This window comes from Castor canadensis, chromosome 5 (genome assembly GCF_047511655.1).
Source record: "Castor canadensis chromosome 5, mCasCan1.hap1v2, whole genome shotgun sequence".
NCBI lineage: Eukaryota > Metazoa > Chordata > Mammalia > Rodentia > Castoridae > Castor > Castor canadensis.
Window position 1 is genome coordinate 176,722,272 of NC_133390.1, and position 20,310 is coordinate 176,742,581.

Here is a 20,310-nt window from a genome sequence, read left to right on the forward strand (position 1 = left end):
GATGCACAGGTAGTGCCCACACCAGCCCTACCCCAGCCCTGCCACGTATACAGACTTGAGCACCTGGGCCACCCACCCCTGCCCCAGGGGACCCATGACTCTGGGGTCCTTCTCCTTGCTGGCTGGGGACCTCCAGCTGGCTTCACATTTGGCTGCAGGTCTTGTTCATTGAGGCTTTGGCAGACTTTCTTAGTAGCGCCTCTTGGCAGTGGTGTCTGTTAATGAAGACCCCACTGCCTGTGCCTCCAGGACTGCTCTGTTTGTCCAAGCATCTGTTTGTCTGATCTTCTCTATTTACTTCTCCAGTAAACAGCCGGGGCAAAGGCAGGGTCTGTGCTATTTCCACAGCTCTGCTGCGGATGCCAAGATCTAATAGGACACAGAGATAAGGAGGTGGACGGGGTAGAGCACAGCTGAGCTCTGGACTCCACACCAAAGCCATATGTGCACAGCCCAGGAGCATAGACCAAGCTCCTGGGTCATCTAATGATGTCAAGCTAAGAGACATCTGTAGCTCTGGCCATCCTCTGGTTTGCTGCCCACAGCACTCCAGTGACCCCTCCTCACCGAGAACTGCACTCCAAGGATGCTTCAGCATGAGCCACAGCCCCTTACCCCATCTCCAATGGCCAGGCCTAGCCACTAAATTTATTCTACTGCTCGGTCTCCATGATTGGTTCTACTGTGGTCGATGCATATCATCCCCAAGACTCATAGGGAAATTGTTGACGAACAGTGGGATTTCCCTGTGGATTGCTAAACGGCAAGATGTAGACACAGAACTGCTAGAGACCATGGCGGCTATCATGCTGGAGAATGAGCACATGCAGACAAAGGCAGAGCAGAGGGATGGAAAGACACAGATTTCTGAAAGTAAGATTTGAGCTCCTGAATGCAGCTTAGCCCGAAGTCCTTGGATCTGGAAGTTAAGTAGTTTGCACAGGTTTCCTGTCACAATCAGCAGAGCTCTGACTGGTTTGCACACACACGGCTAGACAGAGTAAGTGGGCTGTGATGGTGGAATGAAAACTGGGCAGATGGAACATGAGGGCAGGTGAGTGTGCGAGCTGAGGGTGAGCAGAGCGTGAGATACAAATTCTCACTGGCTTCCTGTCTCTTGCAGCATAAAAGTCAAAGTCTTTCTCATGGCCTACACAGTCTTCATGTTCTTTTGGCCTCATGTCCTCCTTCTCCTCCTTGTGCCCTCTGTCCTACCCACATTGTTTCTGTGTTCCTTTTCTATGCTGTGTACAAGGTACCCCCAGTTCAGCAGCTGAAAGCCACACCTGTTGAGGAACTCAGAGCTGAACTCATGTGTTACCCAGCTGCATTCTCACCTGAAGTCAGACTGTCTTTGGAGCTCATTCCTGAAATGCACAGAATTCAGCTACTTGTGGATATAGGACTATGGGCCCCACATCTTTGTCCTCACTGGTTTCAGTTGGGTACCACTCCCACTCAGAGCCTACAGAGGCCTTGCACTCCTTGTCTCAGGGCTCCCTCTGTCTTCAGCAAGGGCACATCGGACCCTTCTCTTGCTTCAGATTCCTCCACTTCTGCCACCAGCCAGGGAGAGTGCTGTCCTTCAGGGCTGCCGTGTTAGACTCAGCCCATGACTTTATGGTCTCATGACTTGTGACACACTCTGCAACAGAGCTTAGGTCCCCTTTTGATTGAACGCCAGTGATGGGTGTCTTAGAGGCTGGTGCTGGGGTTCTGTCTACCACAGCTTCCTTGTTCCTCAAACACCCTGGCCAGGCCACCTGTGAGGCCTGGGAGTTGTCACTCCCTCTGCCAAGACACCCTTCCTACAGGGAACCCGAGCTCAGGTCCCTCCCTACATTTGGCAAGACCCCAATCTCCCAATCTCCCCGTGGGTTTAGGCGCTGCTCTGCAGCCCTCTCAGCCCTGCCTCATTCCCTTCTAGAGCTCCAGCTGCCACAGAATACTTGCTCTCTCTTACCCCATCGGGTGGGAGCCTGGATGGAGTCTGGGAGTGCTTCAGTGCTACTAACTGAATGAAGGAGCAAGCACAGTTCTTAGATTTGGGGGGTTGGTGGTGCTGGGGCGATTGAACTTAGGGCCTCTACCACTCCACCACTTGAGCCGTGCTCCCAGTCCTTTTTCCTCTCAGTTTGCTTTTCAGATAGTATTTCATGCTTTCTTGCAGGGCCTGGCCATGAACAGGAATCCTCCCACCTCCACCCACTCCCCTAATAGTAGCTGGGATTACAGATATGTGCTGCCACACCCAGCTTAAATGGTAACCCTCGATCTTTCCCACGCTTAGTTTTTGATCCCTGGGCTCCACAGGATGAAGAATAAAGTTGAGACCAAGAGCTTAGCTGCCCAGCCAAGTTCCCTTCCCTCTCAGGGCCTGTTTTTGGCCTACAAAGCAGAGATACTATTAGTACTTTCCACAGACAGCATCTTCATGTGCTAAATAAAGTAACCTAGGTAACGTGCCTGGCACCCAACGAAAACTATAGGTGACACGGATGCATACCCACCAGATGCACAAACCGTAAACCGTGCCAACATTGCTGGTGGGGGGCAAGGCTTGGGTGTGACATGGCCTCTTCCTCTGGAAGGCACCCTGGTTCAGTCACCTCAGTTGGCAAAACCCAGAGGAGGTGAAGCTGTGAACGTCCTCATCATGCCATTGTCATTGCCTAGGCGACACACACAATACTTCTACAAAGGCCTGCAGAGCCACTCATGGGGCCAGCAGCCATCCTGCAACATCAGTTGACTGACTATAGACAGTGCATCCAGCACTTGCCACAGGAGCTGAATTTCACCTTTCCCTCTTACAGATGGGAAAATGCAGGCACAGAGAAGTTCACAGCTCACACAGCTGGAAGTGATGAAGTTCTGACCAACACCCTGTGCTCTGGATGTAGGGGTCAGAGTGGGATGGAAGAGTAAACAAAACCAGGGCACCCACACATCTCAGAGCATGCTCCTCTGCAGGTGCCCCACCCAGCCTGGCGAAAACACATGTCCACAGGAAAACCTGCACACGAATATTGACAGAGTGATTCATAATAGCCAAAAAGTGGAATCAGCCCAAGTGTCCACCAGTGACGAATGGAAAAACAGATCGCAGCCGTCCATAGTGGAGCACAGGTGCTCGGGCCGAGGCTGCAGGATGCCACAGGTGCAGGGGAAACTCCATCCACGCTTGCGCACCTTTCTTCAGGAGCATCTTCTAAGAAGGCCGCTGCAGCTGGTGGGGCTGTGGCTGGGCGTGACCAAGCACCTAGCTTGGCTCTGGAGCTCTCCACCAGGAGCCCTGAGCCATGTAAGTTCTAGAAGGTGACAGTGGAGGTCCTAAACACCTTAAACCATCTATGAAGTATTTTTACTAACAGAAAAAAAAATCAGACCAGAAATAGCGAGGCCTCAAAATCCAACCAATTTGCAGGAAACACCACAAACAAGGATGTGACACACAACATCTGAACTGGGCAAACTCTCTAGAAAAAAATGCCTGCTTCAACACAAAAGCCGGGAGGGAGGAAACAAGGAGGTGAATCCCAAGAGTAGAGGAGACTTAAAAGCACATCGACCACCAGCCATGCAGAATGGACATTAGCTGCACATCGGTGATCAGAAACTGGAAAGGTAACAGTGGTTATGTAGCATTACAGTGGAGAACACTGACTGTGGACATCTCCTTGACATGTAGATTTCATCTACTTTGGTGGCATATCCATGGTGGCATTGACAGATCACACGGTAGTTCTGTTTGAATATTCCAAGGAACCACCATACTGCTTTCCAAGATGGCTGCTACTCACAGTATGTAAGGGTTCCCTTTTCTCCATGCCCTCCCCAACACTGACCTCTCGTCTTTTTGACTTTGTCTTTTGGCCATTCTAATGGGTGAAAGGTGTCTATCACCAGACAAACGGATGAAGAAAACGTGGCAGATATACACAATGGAACACCATGTAGCCCTGTGTGACAATGTGGATGAACCTAGAGGGCATTAAGTAAACTAAGCCAGGTCCAGATGGCAGATGCTGCTCAGTCTCGCTTACATGCAGAATCTGGAAGGGCAGAACTCACAGACATGGAGGGGAACGGGGCTTCCCCCAGAGGCTGGGGAAAGGAGATTAGCATTTGCAGGTGAAAGGACATAAAATTCCAGCTGACAGGAGTCAGTTCAAGACAGCAATTGAACATGGTGACTGGAGTTAACAGCACTGCAAAGTGCTCTTGACAATTGCTGAGAAGGTAGATTTCAAGCGTTCTCACTACAAAAAAATGGTGTAAGTGTGTGAGGTCATACACATGTGAATGGCTCATTTTAGCACTTCTACAGTATAAACAAATTTCAAAATAACAGATTTTATACAATAACAGAGTTTTTGTCAATTGAAATAATTTTTAAATGAAAAGCAATTCATGAGACATTAGGGAAACGTCAACAGACAGAATATTTGGCAGTATTAAAGAGTGACCCAGCTGAGCACAGTGGAGTATTCCTGTAGTCCCCACACAAAGGAGACTGAGGCAGGAGGATCACTTGAGCTCTGGGAAACACAGTGAGACACCATCTCAAAAAAAAAAAACCACCCACACATTTCAGCATGATAATGGTGTTATTTTTTTTAAGTCTTACTTTTTAGAGCTGGATATTGAAATATTTATAGATGAAATAATATGACATCTGGAATTTGCTTCAAAAATAACCTGGTGGGAGAGAAGGGAGGGGGGTAGGTGTGAGTAAGAAAAAGCCTGGCTATGAGTGGACAGCCATAGAGGATACTGTTGGGTTCATTATAGTCCCTAATGGTGTTTTCTCATTCTCACTCTCTCCCCCCTCTCTCTCCCTCTCCCCACTCTCCCTCTCTCCCTCCATCTCTCTTCCTCCTCTTTCCTTCTCCCTCCTCTCTCCCCTCCCCTCTCCTTTTCTCTTTCTCTAAATAGAACTAGGCACTTCATTACTAAAAGGACCCGCAGAAGCTGGGCATGGTGGCACAGCCCTGGAGTCCCATTACTCAAGAGGCTAAGGTTGGAGGATCACAAGTTGAGGCAAGCCTGGCCTACACAGAGAGTTGCAGGCCAGTCTGGACATATACAGTTAGACCCTGTTTCAAAACAAAACAAAACAATAAAAGGACCTCCAGGCTTACAAATATGGGTTATTAAAATTGGATTTACATTTGTTTTATTGATCTGCTTTACATCACACGCCTATTATTCAATCACTGGTTACCAAAATGGGCAAAGTGATTCATCAATACTAAATAAATCACCTTGACTTTGGGGCAAAATTGAAAGCAGCTGAGATGGAAAAGGGGTTCCTGTCGGCACCTCGTCACTTGCACCTCTGTGAAAACCAGAAATGTTATCTACACTGCCTCTCAGAGCCTCCACTTTCCCTGGGTTTTTGTACATGGAGCACATGGCCCAGGGTCTGACCATCAGCAAATGGTGGTTGCTGTAGTTACCAGAGGCAGCAGTACCAGAAGTCTGTAGAATGGGGTCTATTCAATAAAGATCATGCTGATCTGGACACTTAGAAAAAGTTGTCTGAGATGAAATACAGTAAATAGGTAACTCCTTCATTCAATCATTCGTTCATTCACCAACACTGTCTAGTGCTTTCCATGTGCCACTGGACACATGGGGGTGCAGAATGAGCACAGCCTGCTGCCCTCCTGGGGCAGGTGGAGATGGGTGGCCACAAGGCAAGGTTTAGAGGGGCAGGTGGTCCAGGTGATATTGGGAGGGATCTGAAGGGCACAGGAGAATCAGCTAGGATGGACATGGGGTGGGGGGGTGGAGAGAGAAGGGGAAGAAAAGGACAAGGATTCCTAGCTGCTAAGGAAGGGGATGTGCAAAGCCTTTGGGATGGGGAGAAATAAAGCTGGGTTCCTACAACTGATTGCCAAGTAAAAGGCCAGATAAATGAAGGCATAGCATAAGTCCCGCAGCGGGGAGGGTTTCTTCACTTTTACTGCATACACTTCTGAGTTAGGTAATTTTTTTTTGTAAGACACAAAAGAAAAATGCCTTATAAACTCTCCAAGAAGTGAAGGAAATGCTATGGCTCCATCTCACAGTTTGGGGCTGGGACCTGACCTTGAGGTGGGAGTGATGCAAACAACCACAGGGACACATGCACCTTTGGAGTGGAGGCAGTGACATGCAGGGCTCAGGCCAGCCTCAGAGACCCTTTCCAGGCCCACCTGTTTCTTTTGCAGGAGGGGAAGGTACAGGTAGGTTTGCTTGCCTTGTGGAGGCCACCTCCTCCCTAGGCCACCACCCAGCTTGGGACATGTCTTGATGCCACTGATCTACTTGTGTCTACAGCCAAGTGATCCAGCGCACCTGTCCTCACTCAGCAGAGAGAGAAAAGGAGCCAGAAATGGTTCTAGACCTGGGAGACAGCTTCCACAGTGTCACTGAATACCCTCTTCTCTCAGAGGCCTTTGCTGTTTCCTCTCTGGGGAGGATGAATGCCCCTACTGCTTCCAGGCCTTGATTAGGGAGATGAGAACTGAGCTGGCTCAATACGAATTTCAGATAAACAATAAAATAAAACTTTTCTGTAAAAATTATGTCCCAAGAATTACATGGGAAGGAGTTACCCTTAAAAAAAAAAGTCCTCATTGTTTATCTGAAATTCAAGTTTAATTGGGTGACCTGTACTTTAAGTTGCTAAATGTAACGGTCCTACACCATGGTGGGGCTGAGATTTTGGATGAGGCCGCCTGCCTGGTGTGGCCCATTCTTGCTCCTCCAAGCAGTCACGTGAGGGGCTTCCTGGGTGGTAAGGGGGGGTTCACAAGAGAGGCCCAGCAAACCCTTACTACTGCACAGCATTAAGAAGAGCTGGGACTGGGCCCCTGTGGCTCACACCTGTAATCCTAGCTACTCAGGAGGCAGAGATCAGAAGGATCATGGTTCGAAGCCAGCCTGGGCAAATAGTTTGCGAGACTCTATCTTGAAAAAACCCATCACAAAAAAAGGCCTTGTGGAGTGGCTCAAGGTGTAGACCCCAAGTTCAAGCCCTAGTACCGAGAAAAAAAAAAAAAAAAGAGCTGGGATCCTTGGACTCACAGATAAACCCAGTGCCCAGAGCTGGATCTTCGCGTTTATTCTCCTTACAGCTGGGGCCGAGAACCTAAGCCAGGGCTTGGGTCACGTGGGGCAAGCGCTCTACCACTGAGTTACATCCAACCCCCAAGTCGTTTAAGTGAAAATTTGCATATATCGCCGTCCCTAAATTACCCTTCCTGCTCAAAAATAAAATTGGCTCAAGGAAACCTCACCTCAGTCTGGAAGGTTCCCGGGTGCTCGCCATACCTGTGCCAAACGGCGATACGCAGCATTTGCCCTCCCAGGCAGAAAGCGTCTGAGGACACCGAACACCGCGCTCAGCTATGCGCCTCCCCCACCGCCTCCCCGTGCTACACGCATGCGCACACCCAGCCTAGGCGCTCCAGCCAGGGCTATGCGCCTGCGCACACCTCACCCTGAGTAGTGCGGTGTGAGCATGCGCACCCACCTGGACCCGCGACGCCCTATTGGCGGCTGTGGGAGCTGTTCTCTGACGTCTGCCAGCATGGCCTTTGCGCCCATGGGGCCTGAGGCCTCGTTCTTCGAGGTCCTGGACCGGCATAGGGCCTCCCTGTTGGCCACCCTGAGGATAGGCTGCGGGGAGACCCCTGGCAGGGGCACCCACCTGGCTTCTAGGTACAGGAACGGCCTCAGGGCGCCGGGAAGCCCGGGAGTGTTCTCTCCTTCGTGGCCTGAGGCGGCGCTCTGAGGAGGTCCCCAAACCCGAGACCCCTCGTCGTGCGCCCCTGCCTGCCTTTCTCCCTTCACCCCAGCCTCGGACCACCCGCCACCTCCTAGAATGGCCCCTTCCAGAGCGTCCCCTTCTAGAAAGTCCCCATGTAGAATGTCCCCTTCAGAATGTCACCTTCCAGAATACTCTATCCCCCCTCTAGAATGTTCTAGAGGGACTTTCTAGGGAAGGTTCTAGAGGGACTTTCTAGGGAAGGGTCTAGAGGGACTTTCTAGGGAAGGGTCTAGAGGGACTTTCTAGGGAAGGTTCTAGAGGGACTTTCTAGGGAATGTTCAGGCACGTCCCCAAGTCCCCTAAAATCCTTACCAGTTAAATAGTGTGGGACACAGTGTGGCTTTGCGTTGATGTTTTTTATCTGTGTATATTTTTAACTTGAAAAGCGTTCAGGATTTTGGTGGGGGAGAGGAAAGTGAGATCATGGTTTTCTCAAAGTAACAAGGACAGTGACACATCTTCAGGGATTTGTAATAAGACTGTTTTTCTTGACAGTGGAGCCGAGGTACAAGTGTTAAAACCATCTACAGACGTTCTGGAGACCCAAATTGGAATTAACTACAGAAAATGTGTTTGCACTTTTGTGTACTTACTTAAAACTTACTCACTTACTGACTATTTAAAAAGCTCTTTTGCACTCCATTTGTTTTTCTGGTTTATCAGCAAAGTTTTTCATCACAAGCAAATTGCTATCTTTATTTTCAAGCACAAACCAACTACCCAAAACCCCACAAGCAGACAAATCTTTACAGAAGGATTTAGTTTAGGGTGAAAGAAGGGGGTGAAAAGTCCCTTGCTTATGTAGATGGAGAGATGAATGTGACTATATCTTAAATTTGACATTTACAACATTGCCCTGAAGCTTTTTTTTTTCTCCCTTCCAAACTGGCAAAAACAAATGACATAGTTGGGCTGTTTTTTATCTCTCGATTTTAGAAAACATTAACTGCTTTAAAATTTATTTTCTGATACGTAAGTTTTCAGTAAAAGTGCTGACGTTTCATCAAGCTCTCAACATGATGCCCGTTTTCTAGATGTAATTTGTTTTCCCTTCCCAGTCAACATGCTGACGTCATTGATAACAGATCAGTTGTGAGGCTGAGGGTTTGTCAAATTAACAGCTGGCTGAGGGAAAACTGGGCTCAGTCTTAATATCTTGCTGTAAAATGGGGTAACAGTTGCCCAGTCGACCATCTACTGCAGAATTTGCACATTTATTCGTTTCATGCTGGTGATTAAATTTTGTCCTTCTGAATCACTAAAATTCCAAAGGGGCTGATTTTCAGCATGAGATCAATTAGCACTGTGCCAAAAGAAGTGTTTCTTTTGAAATATTTTTGCTTTGCATTTTTGGGAAAGAAATTCAAAGCCAGTATTACATCATTTTAACTTAATACATTTATCAGTAGCATATCAAGCTGATAAATTTGTATTTAAATTCCACTAGATATGAGGAATAGATAAAAATGTAAGTTATATGAGCTAGTCATTAATGCAGAAGGCAGACATCACTTGGTAATTTGAAAAATGAGATTACAAGCAAATGAAATTGCTGGGCTTTGTGGTACGTGCCTGTAATCCCAGCACTCTGGAGACCAAAGCAGGAGGATCTCAAGTTCTAGGCAGCCTTGGCTTCAGTGTTAGACTGTCTCAACAAAACAAAACAGAAAAACAACTAGTGAAACAAAAACTTAATATTGAGCTAGGGAAGTGTTATATATTGTAAAGGGACAGTTTGTAATTAAAATTGAATCGTGGTGTGTTTATTGTTTCAGCTCTGAGGTTCTTGCATCTATAGAAAACATTATCCAAGACATAATCTCAAGCTTGGCAAGAAATGAGGCTCCCGCCATCACAATTGACAACAGATCAAGCTGGGACAATATAAAGTGGGCATTTTGTAGTTTTCATTTGTAAATGTAGTAGCTGTGTCATTATTTCAACTTATTTGAGTTAGGGTTCTAGTCAGATTTCATTCTTTTTATGGCCTTTACCTTGCCAACAAAAGGTTTAGGAAGATTATAAAATGCATACCATACAGTAAGGATTGCAAACTAGAAGTAAGCATGAAAGATAAGACAAAGGGAAAAACAAGGCAAGTGACAAAAAATGGAGCAGGGAAACAGGTTAGAAGTGGAAATGCATATGCCCTCACTACAAATCGGCACCAAGCACAGTTCTGAGCTTTGCAGCACTAGGAGAATTGTGGATGTGGGTGCCACCATTGTGTGGCCATTGCTCAGGGCACAGTCCTCACATTGCTGAAGGAAGAGCGTTCTGAGCAAGGACATGAGCGCGGCTCTCCTGGCCATTGGCCCTGCCTGTCCCACAGCTTTCTCCATATTCTCCAACCTAACTAATACAGTTTTGTTTTTTTCAACCTGTACTCTGTACTGAATAATGGTAACTGTAGAGATGGGTTGCTGAGTTGGTTAGAGTTATATAAACAGAATGAAAGGAGTTTTGAGGCTCTTTAGCTGATAAGTATTATTTTATGGTCAATGTAATTAATATAAACTGCACCCTTGCATCATTTTGTTGTTGGTGGGACTGGGGTTTGAACTTAGGGTTTTGCACTTGCAAAGCAGGTGCTCTACTGCTTGAGCCACACATCCAGTCCTTGCACCATGTTTTGAAAGATGAATTTCATCTAGTTTCGAAGCAATGACATGTGGCATCTTTGCCTGGTGCCTTCTGCCACCTTTAGGAGAGGCTCAATTTACCACCCTAATAGCGATGGTTATTTCACAGACTGTCACTTTGCAGGTAAACTAGAAATAAAATATTTAAAAACTTATTAAATTGAGTCAAACTATTAAATGAGCAAATTAGTAAGATAAGTTAAAACTAATGAAATTGTGAAGCTTGTGAAAACCTACATTAAATGTCTCCCCCAAAAATTAGTCACAACCCTATACTCAAAAGTATTTAACTTACTTATTTTAAACACTGTGTCTTAGTGTTGCTGTATGTCCTGAATTACCACATGCCACAATCTAAGCCCATAAGTCAGGTGTTCCTAAAGCTTTGGTGTTTATGTGGAAAAGTGTGGGATTTACAAAATGTGCAGAAGGGAACATGAAGTGTGTATTGTTCCTATGCAGAACTTAAGCCTTTTTCATTTTATCCTTTTGTTTTAAACAACACAACAGGTTTGAGGATTCTGTGGGTCTTCAGATGGTGCCTCATTGTACCACAAGAAAAATCAAAAGTGATTCACCAAAATCAGTTCAAAAATTTGGTAAATTAATCTTTCTTAGCATCAAGTAATAAATGCATTTGTTTTTTTCCTAGACTTTAAGTAATTTTTAAGTAATTTTACCTGTTTACTATTTAAGTATTTTACTTGTCCTTTAATAGATCACTTGTACATAAAATAATGTTCTAGACTTTTGCATTGTTAATAACAATGGAGATGGGTTGTCATTCCCAAGCAAATGTATTTCTCAAGGTCTATGGTTTGGTGGGAAATTACTCTCTGTTTTGCTAGAAAGGGTGTTAATTTTATCTGGTTCTTCAGACGATGATTCTGTACTTAACCCTCAACTTTTGGAAAGATTATTTTTAAAGTATTAGGGACAGTAATTGGGGACTGTTAAAATCTTTGATAGCAGTGTCTTTTGAATTAGTAAGAGAAATGACAAGTAAATTTTTTATTGCATCTTATTTTCCAGCTCTAATTCTTAAAATATTGTCCATGATTTATAAATTAGTACAGAGCAACACTTATGCAACCAAAAGGTAAATATATTGTTCTGGTAAGTTCATCTTTAAATGCAATGTGAGATTTAGTTGGATTAACTTTTATTATGTGCTTTACAGAGTCATGTAAGGCTAGACTCTGGGTAATAAATTACTTTCCTTATAGGTTGTGTTTCACTCAGTTAACACACTTCTTCAAATAACATTCTGATACTTGTCATAGTCAAAGAAGTTACGGTTAATTAAAATGCATATTTTGCATTTTCATAGAGATATATATTACACCGACAGCCAGCTCTTTGGTAACCAGACTGTTGTGGACAACATCATTGATGACATTTCCTGTATGTTAAAAGTACCCAGGAGGAGTCTGCACATAGTGAGTGGTACCTAATACAAAACATTCTACTGCAAAGCAAAATGCCAAAAATTGTGATAAAAATAAATGTAATTTTTGCCTTTTTAATACAAAAGTGATATTTTTCATGCTATGTTTTTCTCATCATAAACTTGACCAGTTTCCAATATCCCTTTAATGACGAGAAGTATAAAACAGGTGAATTAGAAAATATTGTTAATTCCTAAATGTCCTTGTATATTTTTGCCTTCATCTCTAAATTCCAGTCTGAGCTAAAACACAAGTAATTTAATTTAGCAAGTGAGTGTGAGGAGTGGCTTTCTGCAGCATAAAGTATGTTAGTGGGAAAGATTTGAAGTGTGTCTATTATTTTTCAGTTATCTACATCCAAAGGGCTAATTGCTGGCAATTTAAGATTCATGGAGGAAGACGGCACCAGAGTGAACTGTACTTGTGGGGCCTCGGTGAGCATCCTTCTGGGCTCATGTGCTCAGACCCTGGTCAGTTCCTTCCATCCTGAAATGTATTTTATTTCTTACTTTGTTATGTAACTTAGAGCTTGAGATTTTAAAATACAACTGAAGGGTAAGTAGGCATATGCTTTACGGGGCTGTACATCAATCGAGCAGTTTAACAATATGCCACTTGTTATATTGAAATAAACACACACAAACACATTCCCTTTAAACATGGACTGTTCTTTTCAGGTAGAGTGTGGCTTGACTGCTTCAGCATGGTTATTTATGTAATCTCCATAAAAATGTCCAGTTCTGAAATTAATACGTTTAATCCTAAACTCCCAGCTGGGCCTAGCAAGCAGTTAGGACAGGAGAAAGCAATGTCTGTGAGATCCTGCATTGGATGCTTTCCTTCATCAATTTCTGCTTGCTAATTAAGCCTGCTACCTGCAAAACGTCCAAGAAAGTCTCCCTGCTGGGAACTAGTGTGGGTCGTGGGTCTGCTTTCTTATAAGGGGTCATCTATTTCCTACTGTTTCTTTCCTTGAAGCCCTGAGTTCAAACCCTAGTACCGCAAAACAACAACAACAACAAAAACCTCTCATGACTGGTACTGTAGAGACAAATGAAAGCATAGGGTTTTTGTGATAAATAAAATGGAGTTTTTACTTAATTTTTATTTGAGACAAAAACTTTTCTTTAACTTAGGCTACTGCAGTGCCATCTAATATTCAAGGAATTCGGAGTATCCTTTAAGTGACAAAACTGTTTAAACTTCTGGAATGTTCATCTGTTCCGTTGATGAACCAATCCTTCGTCATGTGTAAGGAATAAATTAGACTCTGTGGCCATCAAGATGAACACACGTGGTCCTGTTAGGACTCTTAGGAGTTCACTTCTAAGAAGTGGGAGAGACATGTCTAACTATGTCTAACTATGTAATTGAAGGTGAAATCAAAATATTCTCTATATAACTGCTTTTGAGTCAGTCTACTCAGGACTGTACTGTAGTTGGTGGTTAAACTGAAAACTCTTGTCTTTAGTTTATCAGCCTTAGCTTCACAGATCTAATTACAGATGCCAAGTTTCTGTTAATTGTAGAAAAAGATGCGACATTCCAGCGGCTTCTAGATGACAACTTTTGCAGCAAAATGTCTCCATGCATCATGGTTACGGTATAGTATCTACCATTACTTCCAATACTACCACCTACCACTCTGGTGATTGTTAAGAGGCATACTTAGCATTGCTTATGCACCCTGCGCAATACACTTGGCTTACCTAAACATTCTCAAATCTGATTAAAATTGAAATGAGCATTTTTAAATGCCAGCAATTTTCCAGTAACAGGTGAACTTACACAGGCTCTTGGTGCTCCCCACAGCATCCCACAGGTGCTATTCGTGTCTACAATTTTATGTTAACCCTGGGGCTGTGTGTGGGAAGGATTGAATGAACAGGGATGCTCCATATTCTTCCATACATAGGTTTGTATGCCAGGTAATTTCATTAATTCAGTCAAAAGGAGCTTTCTTCTAAAACATGTGCAAAGAATAGCAAAGAACACAGAAGCATACATTATAACACCTGTGGCTGAGATGACACATAGGGAAATGCAGGCATCACTTAGCAAAGGCAAAGCCTCAGCCAGCTCATCTGCTGTAACAGAATGCCATAGACTGGGGTGGCTCAAATGAGCAATGCTTATTTCTCACAATTCTAGAGGCTAGGGAGTCCAGGATCAAGGTGCTTCAGGTTTGGAGTCTGGTGAGGGCCTGCTTCCTGGCTCATTGGACAGTCATCTCCTTATCTTCTCATGAGTTCTCACCTGGTGGAAGAGGGTAGACACCTTTCTGGGGTCCTTTTTATGGGGACTCCACCCCCATGACATAACAACCTCCCAGAGGTGCCACCTCCTAACACCATCACATTGGAGGGCAGGATTTCAACACAATTTGGGGAGGGACAGAAACATTTGGTCCATTGTAGGCAACTAACTTCCTGCTACAGAGTGAGGTGGGAGGAGCCATAAAACTGGAATGATGCCAAGAAGGGGAGTAACAGGTGGGTGAGAAGGAAGATTTGGGTGTGCCAGGTACAGTGGCTACAGAGTCAGAGAACAGCCAGATTCTGTACCCCTCCGAGCTCTTCGCCCAGCCTCCTGCTTTGATATATCTGTATAAAAACCTAGTTCTTTGAAGAAGAAAAGCTATTCTGCTTAAAATTCCTCTGATTTATGGGATTAACAGTAAGTATGGTGTTTGTGAGAGCAGCAAAGAGAACAACCTGCAGAGAAAGCAGCACACTGAGCAGCTGGATGGGGCCTTGGAAGGCCCAGTCAGTCCCAGGAAGCATCTTGATGTGGTGTGAAATAACAGGTGATCAGAGAGGGTTTTGAGCTGTCGAGGGACATGACAAGGATTAGTGAGTGTGGCAACACATCTGTTAAATGGAGGAAACAGGAGTAGGAAGCCTAGTAGGAGGCTCAGGCCCTCTGTGCAAGGATAAAAGAGAGGGGGTTGCAAGGAAATGACTGAATTGAGGACATTTCTAAAGGACTTGGTGACCCCTGGATATGAAGAGTGAGTCAACATGGCCTCATGGTACCACCTCACTGCATGTCAGGGGACAAGCAATAGGAACACTTGGCTGTTTATAGGAGGAGGTTCTGAGCATGGTTTTAGCTGTGTGAGTTGGAGGTGATAGCAGGAAATCCTAGTGTCAGGGACAGGAGTGGAGATGGAAAATGCAGACTGAGATCCTGAGAAACAGAAGCCATGTCTGGGCTCCTGAAATGGACTGTGGCTCCATAAGTGTGTCCCAAGTTGTCCTCCCTTCACCCCTTGGCACTGACTGGGTCCACACCACTATTGACAGACAGAGCTGCCATGCCAGAGCTCTGTTCAGCATGTTGGCTTTTGAATCACATCTGTATTGCTGCTTTGGAGATGCACATAAAGCCCAGCTCAGTGTCATTCTGGGCCAAGAGACATCACACATCTTTCTGCCTGCTCTCCTCTAGGCCTTGCCCAAGTGTGTCCATGTCAGTGCCATCATTGTGCCCATCAGTAGTTGTTCTTAGTGCAGCTGCAGAACCCCACAAGACACTGGCCTCTGGTGTCTGGCTACCTCTGAAGAGGGAGCTGGGGCTGACCAGGCTGGGAAGGAGCCATTTTTTGCTGGATGACTGACTCCTCTATCTTGTCCACGTAGTACCTTTCACATAGTACACACCACCTTTCCTAGGTGTTCTTGATGTGCCAGGGGCCCTGCTAAGCACCTTAGCTAGTAAGAGTTCACATTTATTACTATTTGTCACATTATCGACTCATAAAATCTCTCAACAACCATGGGAGGGCAGTAAGGTCATCACCCCCTTAAGTAGCAGGTATTGCTGGGCAGGAAGGCATATTTTCACAATCCTTTGATGGCACAAAACCCAGGTTTGGTCAGAGAAGTCAGCAATATGTTGCTGTATTGCCAGAACTCAACGTAGCAGGCACACTTGTCCTGACTTCGGAGACAAGGTTAGAGCCCAAAAAAACCAACAAATGACCTTAATATCCCATCTGTAATGATGGGCAGAGAGAATCCAAGCTCAGAGCTCCTGACCCTTGACCCTAAACTAGTTCTTCAGAGCTGTGTAACTTCAGTTCCTTTCTCTGCAACATGTTCCATTGGTTTTCTGCTCATCTTGCTTAACGTTATTAAAATGTTCTTCAAATTACTTTTCTAGCAAGTCATGGTGGCACATACCTGTAATCCAAGCACCCAGGAGGCTGAGGCAGGAGGATTGTGAGTTTGAGGCCAGCCTGGGCTACACAGCAAGACCTTGTCTCAAAAAAATTTACTTTTCACATTATTGTTTTAATGACTTCATATTATTCCATCATTTAGGGCATATTAAACTCTAAATTTAAGCCTGGTGCTCTTTTAAGTGCTTTCTGATTATTAAATACTTAATTTCTATAATAACCTTATAAGAAGTTGTGGGTTTTGTAACTCAAGTGCATGCCATTAAGAAGTATAGAACTGACATGCCAGCCCAGGTTCTATGGCCCCCACAGCAGGTGTCCTGTCACCACTGTGCTGTGCCACTTGTCCATATAGTTAGATTTTTGCCTAGTTGTTTTGGTTACCTTTTGCCATTTAAATAACACTGTGGTGAGCATGTTTAATATGCAGGGTTTTTATTAGTTTTGCTCCTGCCAAAATTTTTCCTTGGGATCATCTCCTGGGACTGGCATAACCCAGGCAAAGATACGAATGAATGCAGGTAGACTCCTTTCCCTGGTGCACATTTTGTTTACAGTCAGCCTGAGGCTCCCCATTGAAAGTCAGCATGTTGGAGGGGCTTCCTCTGAAATGTTAACGAAATAAGGGTGCAGTTGTAGCCACTGCCTTCTGCTGGGACTAAAGTGCTGGCCTCTGTCTTGCTTTTAGGGAAAGGGAATACCTGACCTGAACACAAGGCTCTTAGTGAAGAGGCTATGGGACGCGTTTCACATCCCTGTCTTCACGCTGGTCGACGCTGATCCCCACGGTGATCTCTCCTTGGACCATTTGGAACAACCATGACTAAATCTTACTTGCAGCTGTGGTTTTCTGCTCTTAGAACACTTTCGTAAAATACTTTGAGAATATTATTAAATTCAAATTAAAGACTAACTTAAGACAATTCATGGTTATGTTTTCCATATTAAACTGAGAGTCATAAATTTTTCATTGGTGATGTCCACAGAAATAAAGAATGTAGATGTTAGGTAAAATTTGCGAGTGCAAATGTTCTAGCCTGTAATATATGAGACTAATTTTAAAGTTGCTTTTTTAACAGGCATCGAGATAATGTGCATCTATAAGTATGGGTCCATGGTGAGTTCAGAAAGTTCCTCCCGTTTCCACTATTTACACATCTTCTGCATTTACTTATCGCCCCTACTATGGGATCACAACAGAAAGGAGGTCAGAGAGGTCATTTGTTGTTTTGCTTCATAGAAAATTAATACAGAAATACTACTGAGCAGTGTAACCCTTGGCCCTTCTTAGTGAAATATTGTATTTTCCTGCCAGTTAGCCTCACCTAATATTCATTTACTCTTTATTTCAGTCAATGTCTTTTGAAGCCCACAACCTCACGGTTCCAGCTATTAGATGGCTTGGTCTCCTCCCTTCTGATATTAAAAGGTTAGATGGTATAGCAGAATGAGGACATTTAAATGGTGATTCATTGTGAGATGTCGCAGTAAGTCACTACAAGAAGAAGCTCCTAATGCTTTTTATTTATATCGTCCACTATGACTCAGGACTATATAATTATGAACTAAATTCACCAGAGTTTCTATTTCTACCACTAAAATACTTAACAAATAAGTTTGGTTAATTGTGTTTTCAGCTAGCTACAAAATCGTTGCTTTTCCTCTTATAATTAAAACATTTTGTAAATTTTTCATACTTAAAGTATAATACATGAAATCTAAGTAAATGGTAACCACCAGCATCATTTGCAATATGATTCAATTTTATCATACATTTAAAATTTTAACTTCACAAAAAAATCACATTTTGTGATTACTTAAAGTTTGGGGGCCTCAAGTGTGCCAAATTTTATATATTCAGTATAGAAAAATATCAGTAAGTAGCAGAACAAAATTCACAGTTAGGCAGCTTTGCTTTTATCGATTATTTTCTGTCCACAGCGATAATTTTTCCCAAAGTAGTGATCCACTTTACTGTCATTTTGTATTCTGCTTTTCTACCACACAATACAATGTGATCACTTTTCCATACATTCGTTTCTCTTGTGTGACCTCACAACATCTACTACTGAGCTCCATGTTTATTTAGTCGGACCCTCATAGCTAGGAAGGTTTCCAAACTCTGTTCTGGTGGACAGTGTGCTAATGGACCCTGGCAATGAGTCTCTACCTGTGTCATTAGTCTCAGAGGCTGACTTCCCAGAATTGAGGGGTCAGAGTGTCACATATTACAGGATTTGGAGCCCTTGGGCTAACTTAACTCTGTCTGGAGAAAAGAGCCTACTTGCCCCAGCATGGGAGCACACCACTGCCTCATCTCTGCCAAGGTGATCTTTTGCAACGTTCCTTGTTTGAATTTTCCAGTGAGAGCAAATGTGAGAATGTTTATTGGACTTCTTTAGACAATGTACAATCTTTGGCACAGATGCTTATTTCATAAAAATGGAATATGCACAGTTACAATAAGAGCACAGGGGAATCATTTCATTTCTGATTTTTGAATTTTTACATCCAGTGAATTACAGTTTTATTCAATGCAGATTACATGTCATGGTCAAAATCCCTTGGCTGTGATCTATTTGTGTGAGGACCATTTCTAAACAAATTCAGGACAAATGATCTGATAATTTTTAAGATAGAGGGCTTGGAAAAACACTACCTGCTTCTCTTCAGTCCCACCAGTACCCTCCAAACAAACAGGCCAGCTAGGAGAAAACCGTGGCAGCCACACAAACATGCCACGGGGGAGCTCTCGGTCTCTCTTTCCATTGCACTGTCACCCGTGTTAAGGACCTCACTGGCAAATGGTCATAATTATGGGGACATTGAAAAAGACTGAAACTAGAGCTCTCTTGGGAAATCTAGGATTTGTGACTTCAAAAAGTAGATTACACCATAAATCCTGGACCTCTCACGTTCTATTTTTAAAGCACATACCAAGATAAAATTACATTCTACTTTTTTCATCTTAAAACTCTCTAGGCGAATATGTATGTGTCTGTGTATGTGCTTAAGTGGAAAGTAATAGGCTAACGTCTGTGGCCCAGAATCCTGTATGATTTAGACACTTAATGCAGCCTAAAGCTCCTCTGTAAATCTCAGCTGCAGGCCATGTGTGTTGGAGCTCATAGCTCCAAGAGTGTGAAGCTCTGGGGGGCTTTGCCCCATGCCTCCATTGCTGCCTTGGTGGTATACTCATGATGTCAGCCCTGTGGGCATTTGTTTAACAACCAAGGTCTTTCTTCCTGTCATTGTCCTGTGAGTGTGACAAGAAGAAAATAAAAAACTTAGAACTGAAATTCTATTTACTATGGTTAAACTTCCACTGTGAACTTGAAAGCTTGCTGGTCTAGGTCCTGGCAGGGCCATTAAATGCTGGATTTAAGAGGTAGATCTATACTGATTTTTTAATCTGCTTTTCTGAGTTTCTTGAAATAGACAACAAATATATGTTACAGGAACACATTGTTAGTGACTTTCTCACCTATTGTTTTCCAGGTTAAACATACCCAAAGATAGTTTGATTCCACTGACAAAACATGACCAGATGAAACTCCACAGTATCCTGAAGAGACCTTATGTTAACTGCCAACCATTCTGGAGAAAAGAAGTATATGTTGCTTTGCTTTAAAATTAAGTGTTGTGTGTTTACTTGTCTTTTATTTTATTAGTGGCTAGTCACGTAATTTAAAGATGTCCTTGAAATTTCATATAAGCAACAACTAACGTTAGTGTGTTTCCACAGTAAATAATTGTTGAAATAGACTCATATGAACAAATGCTTGTAGATAAGATCAGCTGGATACAGCCTGTCTGTCTTTACCCTTCTTAGAGTTATAGGCCCTTTGTCATGCCGGTATCATAGCTTCTGGGATTAAAAAGAAGAAAGGTCACAGGTCATTTCCAATTATTGAAGATACCATACTAGGGATTCTTACTCTTGACGTTTTTTACCTATAGCAGCTCTAGAATATTCTGGCTGACTGAAAGACTATCACCTGTTGTTCTGGAAAATAAAACAAGTCTAGATTTAATAGTTTGCTGAATTGACCAAACAACAGCACAGAACTCTGGTCTGTTTTACCTTATTAACAGATGGAAATGATGGCAGACTCTAAACTGAAGGCGGAGATCCAGGCTTTGACTTTCCTGTCATCAGATTATCTCTCCAGAGTATACTTGCCCAACAAACTGAAATTTGGAGGATGGATATAA

At 43.7% G+C, this 20,310-nt stretch overlaps 1 protein-coding gene across 4 annotated transcripts; it reads left to right on the plus strand.

Moving 5' to 3' along the window:
- Positions 1–7,582: 7,582 nt before the first annotated feature.
- Spo11 (SPO11 initiator of meiotic double strand breaks) lies at positions 7,583–20,310 on the plus strand. 4 transcript variants are annotated; one of them, XM_074072421.1, is made up of 13 exons: positions 7,583–7,713; positions 9,598–9,711; positions 10,975–11,063; positions 11,497–11,563; positions 11,795–11,903; positions 12,260–12,346; positions 13,049–13,085; positions 13,406–13,515; positions 16,784–16,883; positions 17,175–17,212; positions 17,448–17,524; positions 19,594–19,705; positions 20,191–20,310. In XM_074072421.1, the coding sequence occupies exons 1-13, from the start codon at positions 7,583–7,585 to the stop codon at positions 20,308–20,310; spliced, it is 1,191 nt and encodes a 396-aa protein (XP_073928522.1). The 4 variants fall into 4 exon arrangements, with proteins under 4 accessions (XP_073928522.1, XP_073928523.1, XP_073928524.1 ...); XM_074072422.1 differs by lacking the exon at positions 9,598–9,711 and adding an exon at position 11,645 and having other exon boundaries at positions 11,757–11,903; XM_074072423.1 differs by lacking the exon at positions 9,598–9,711.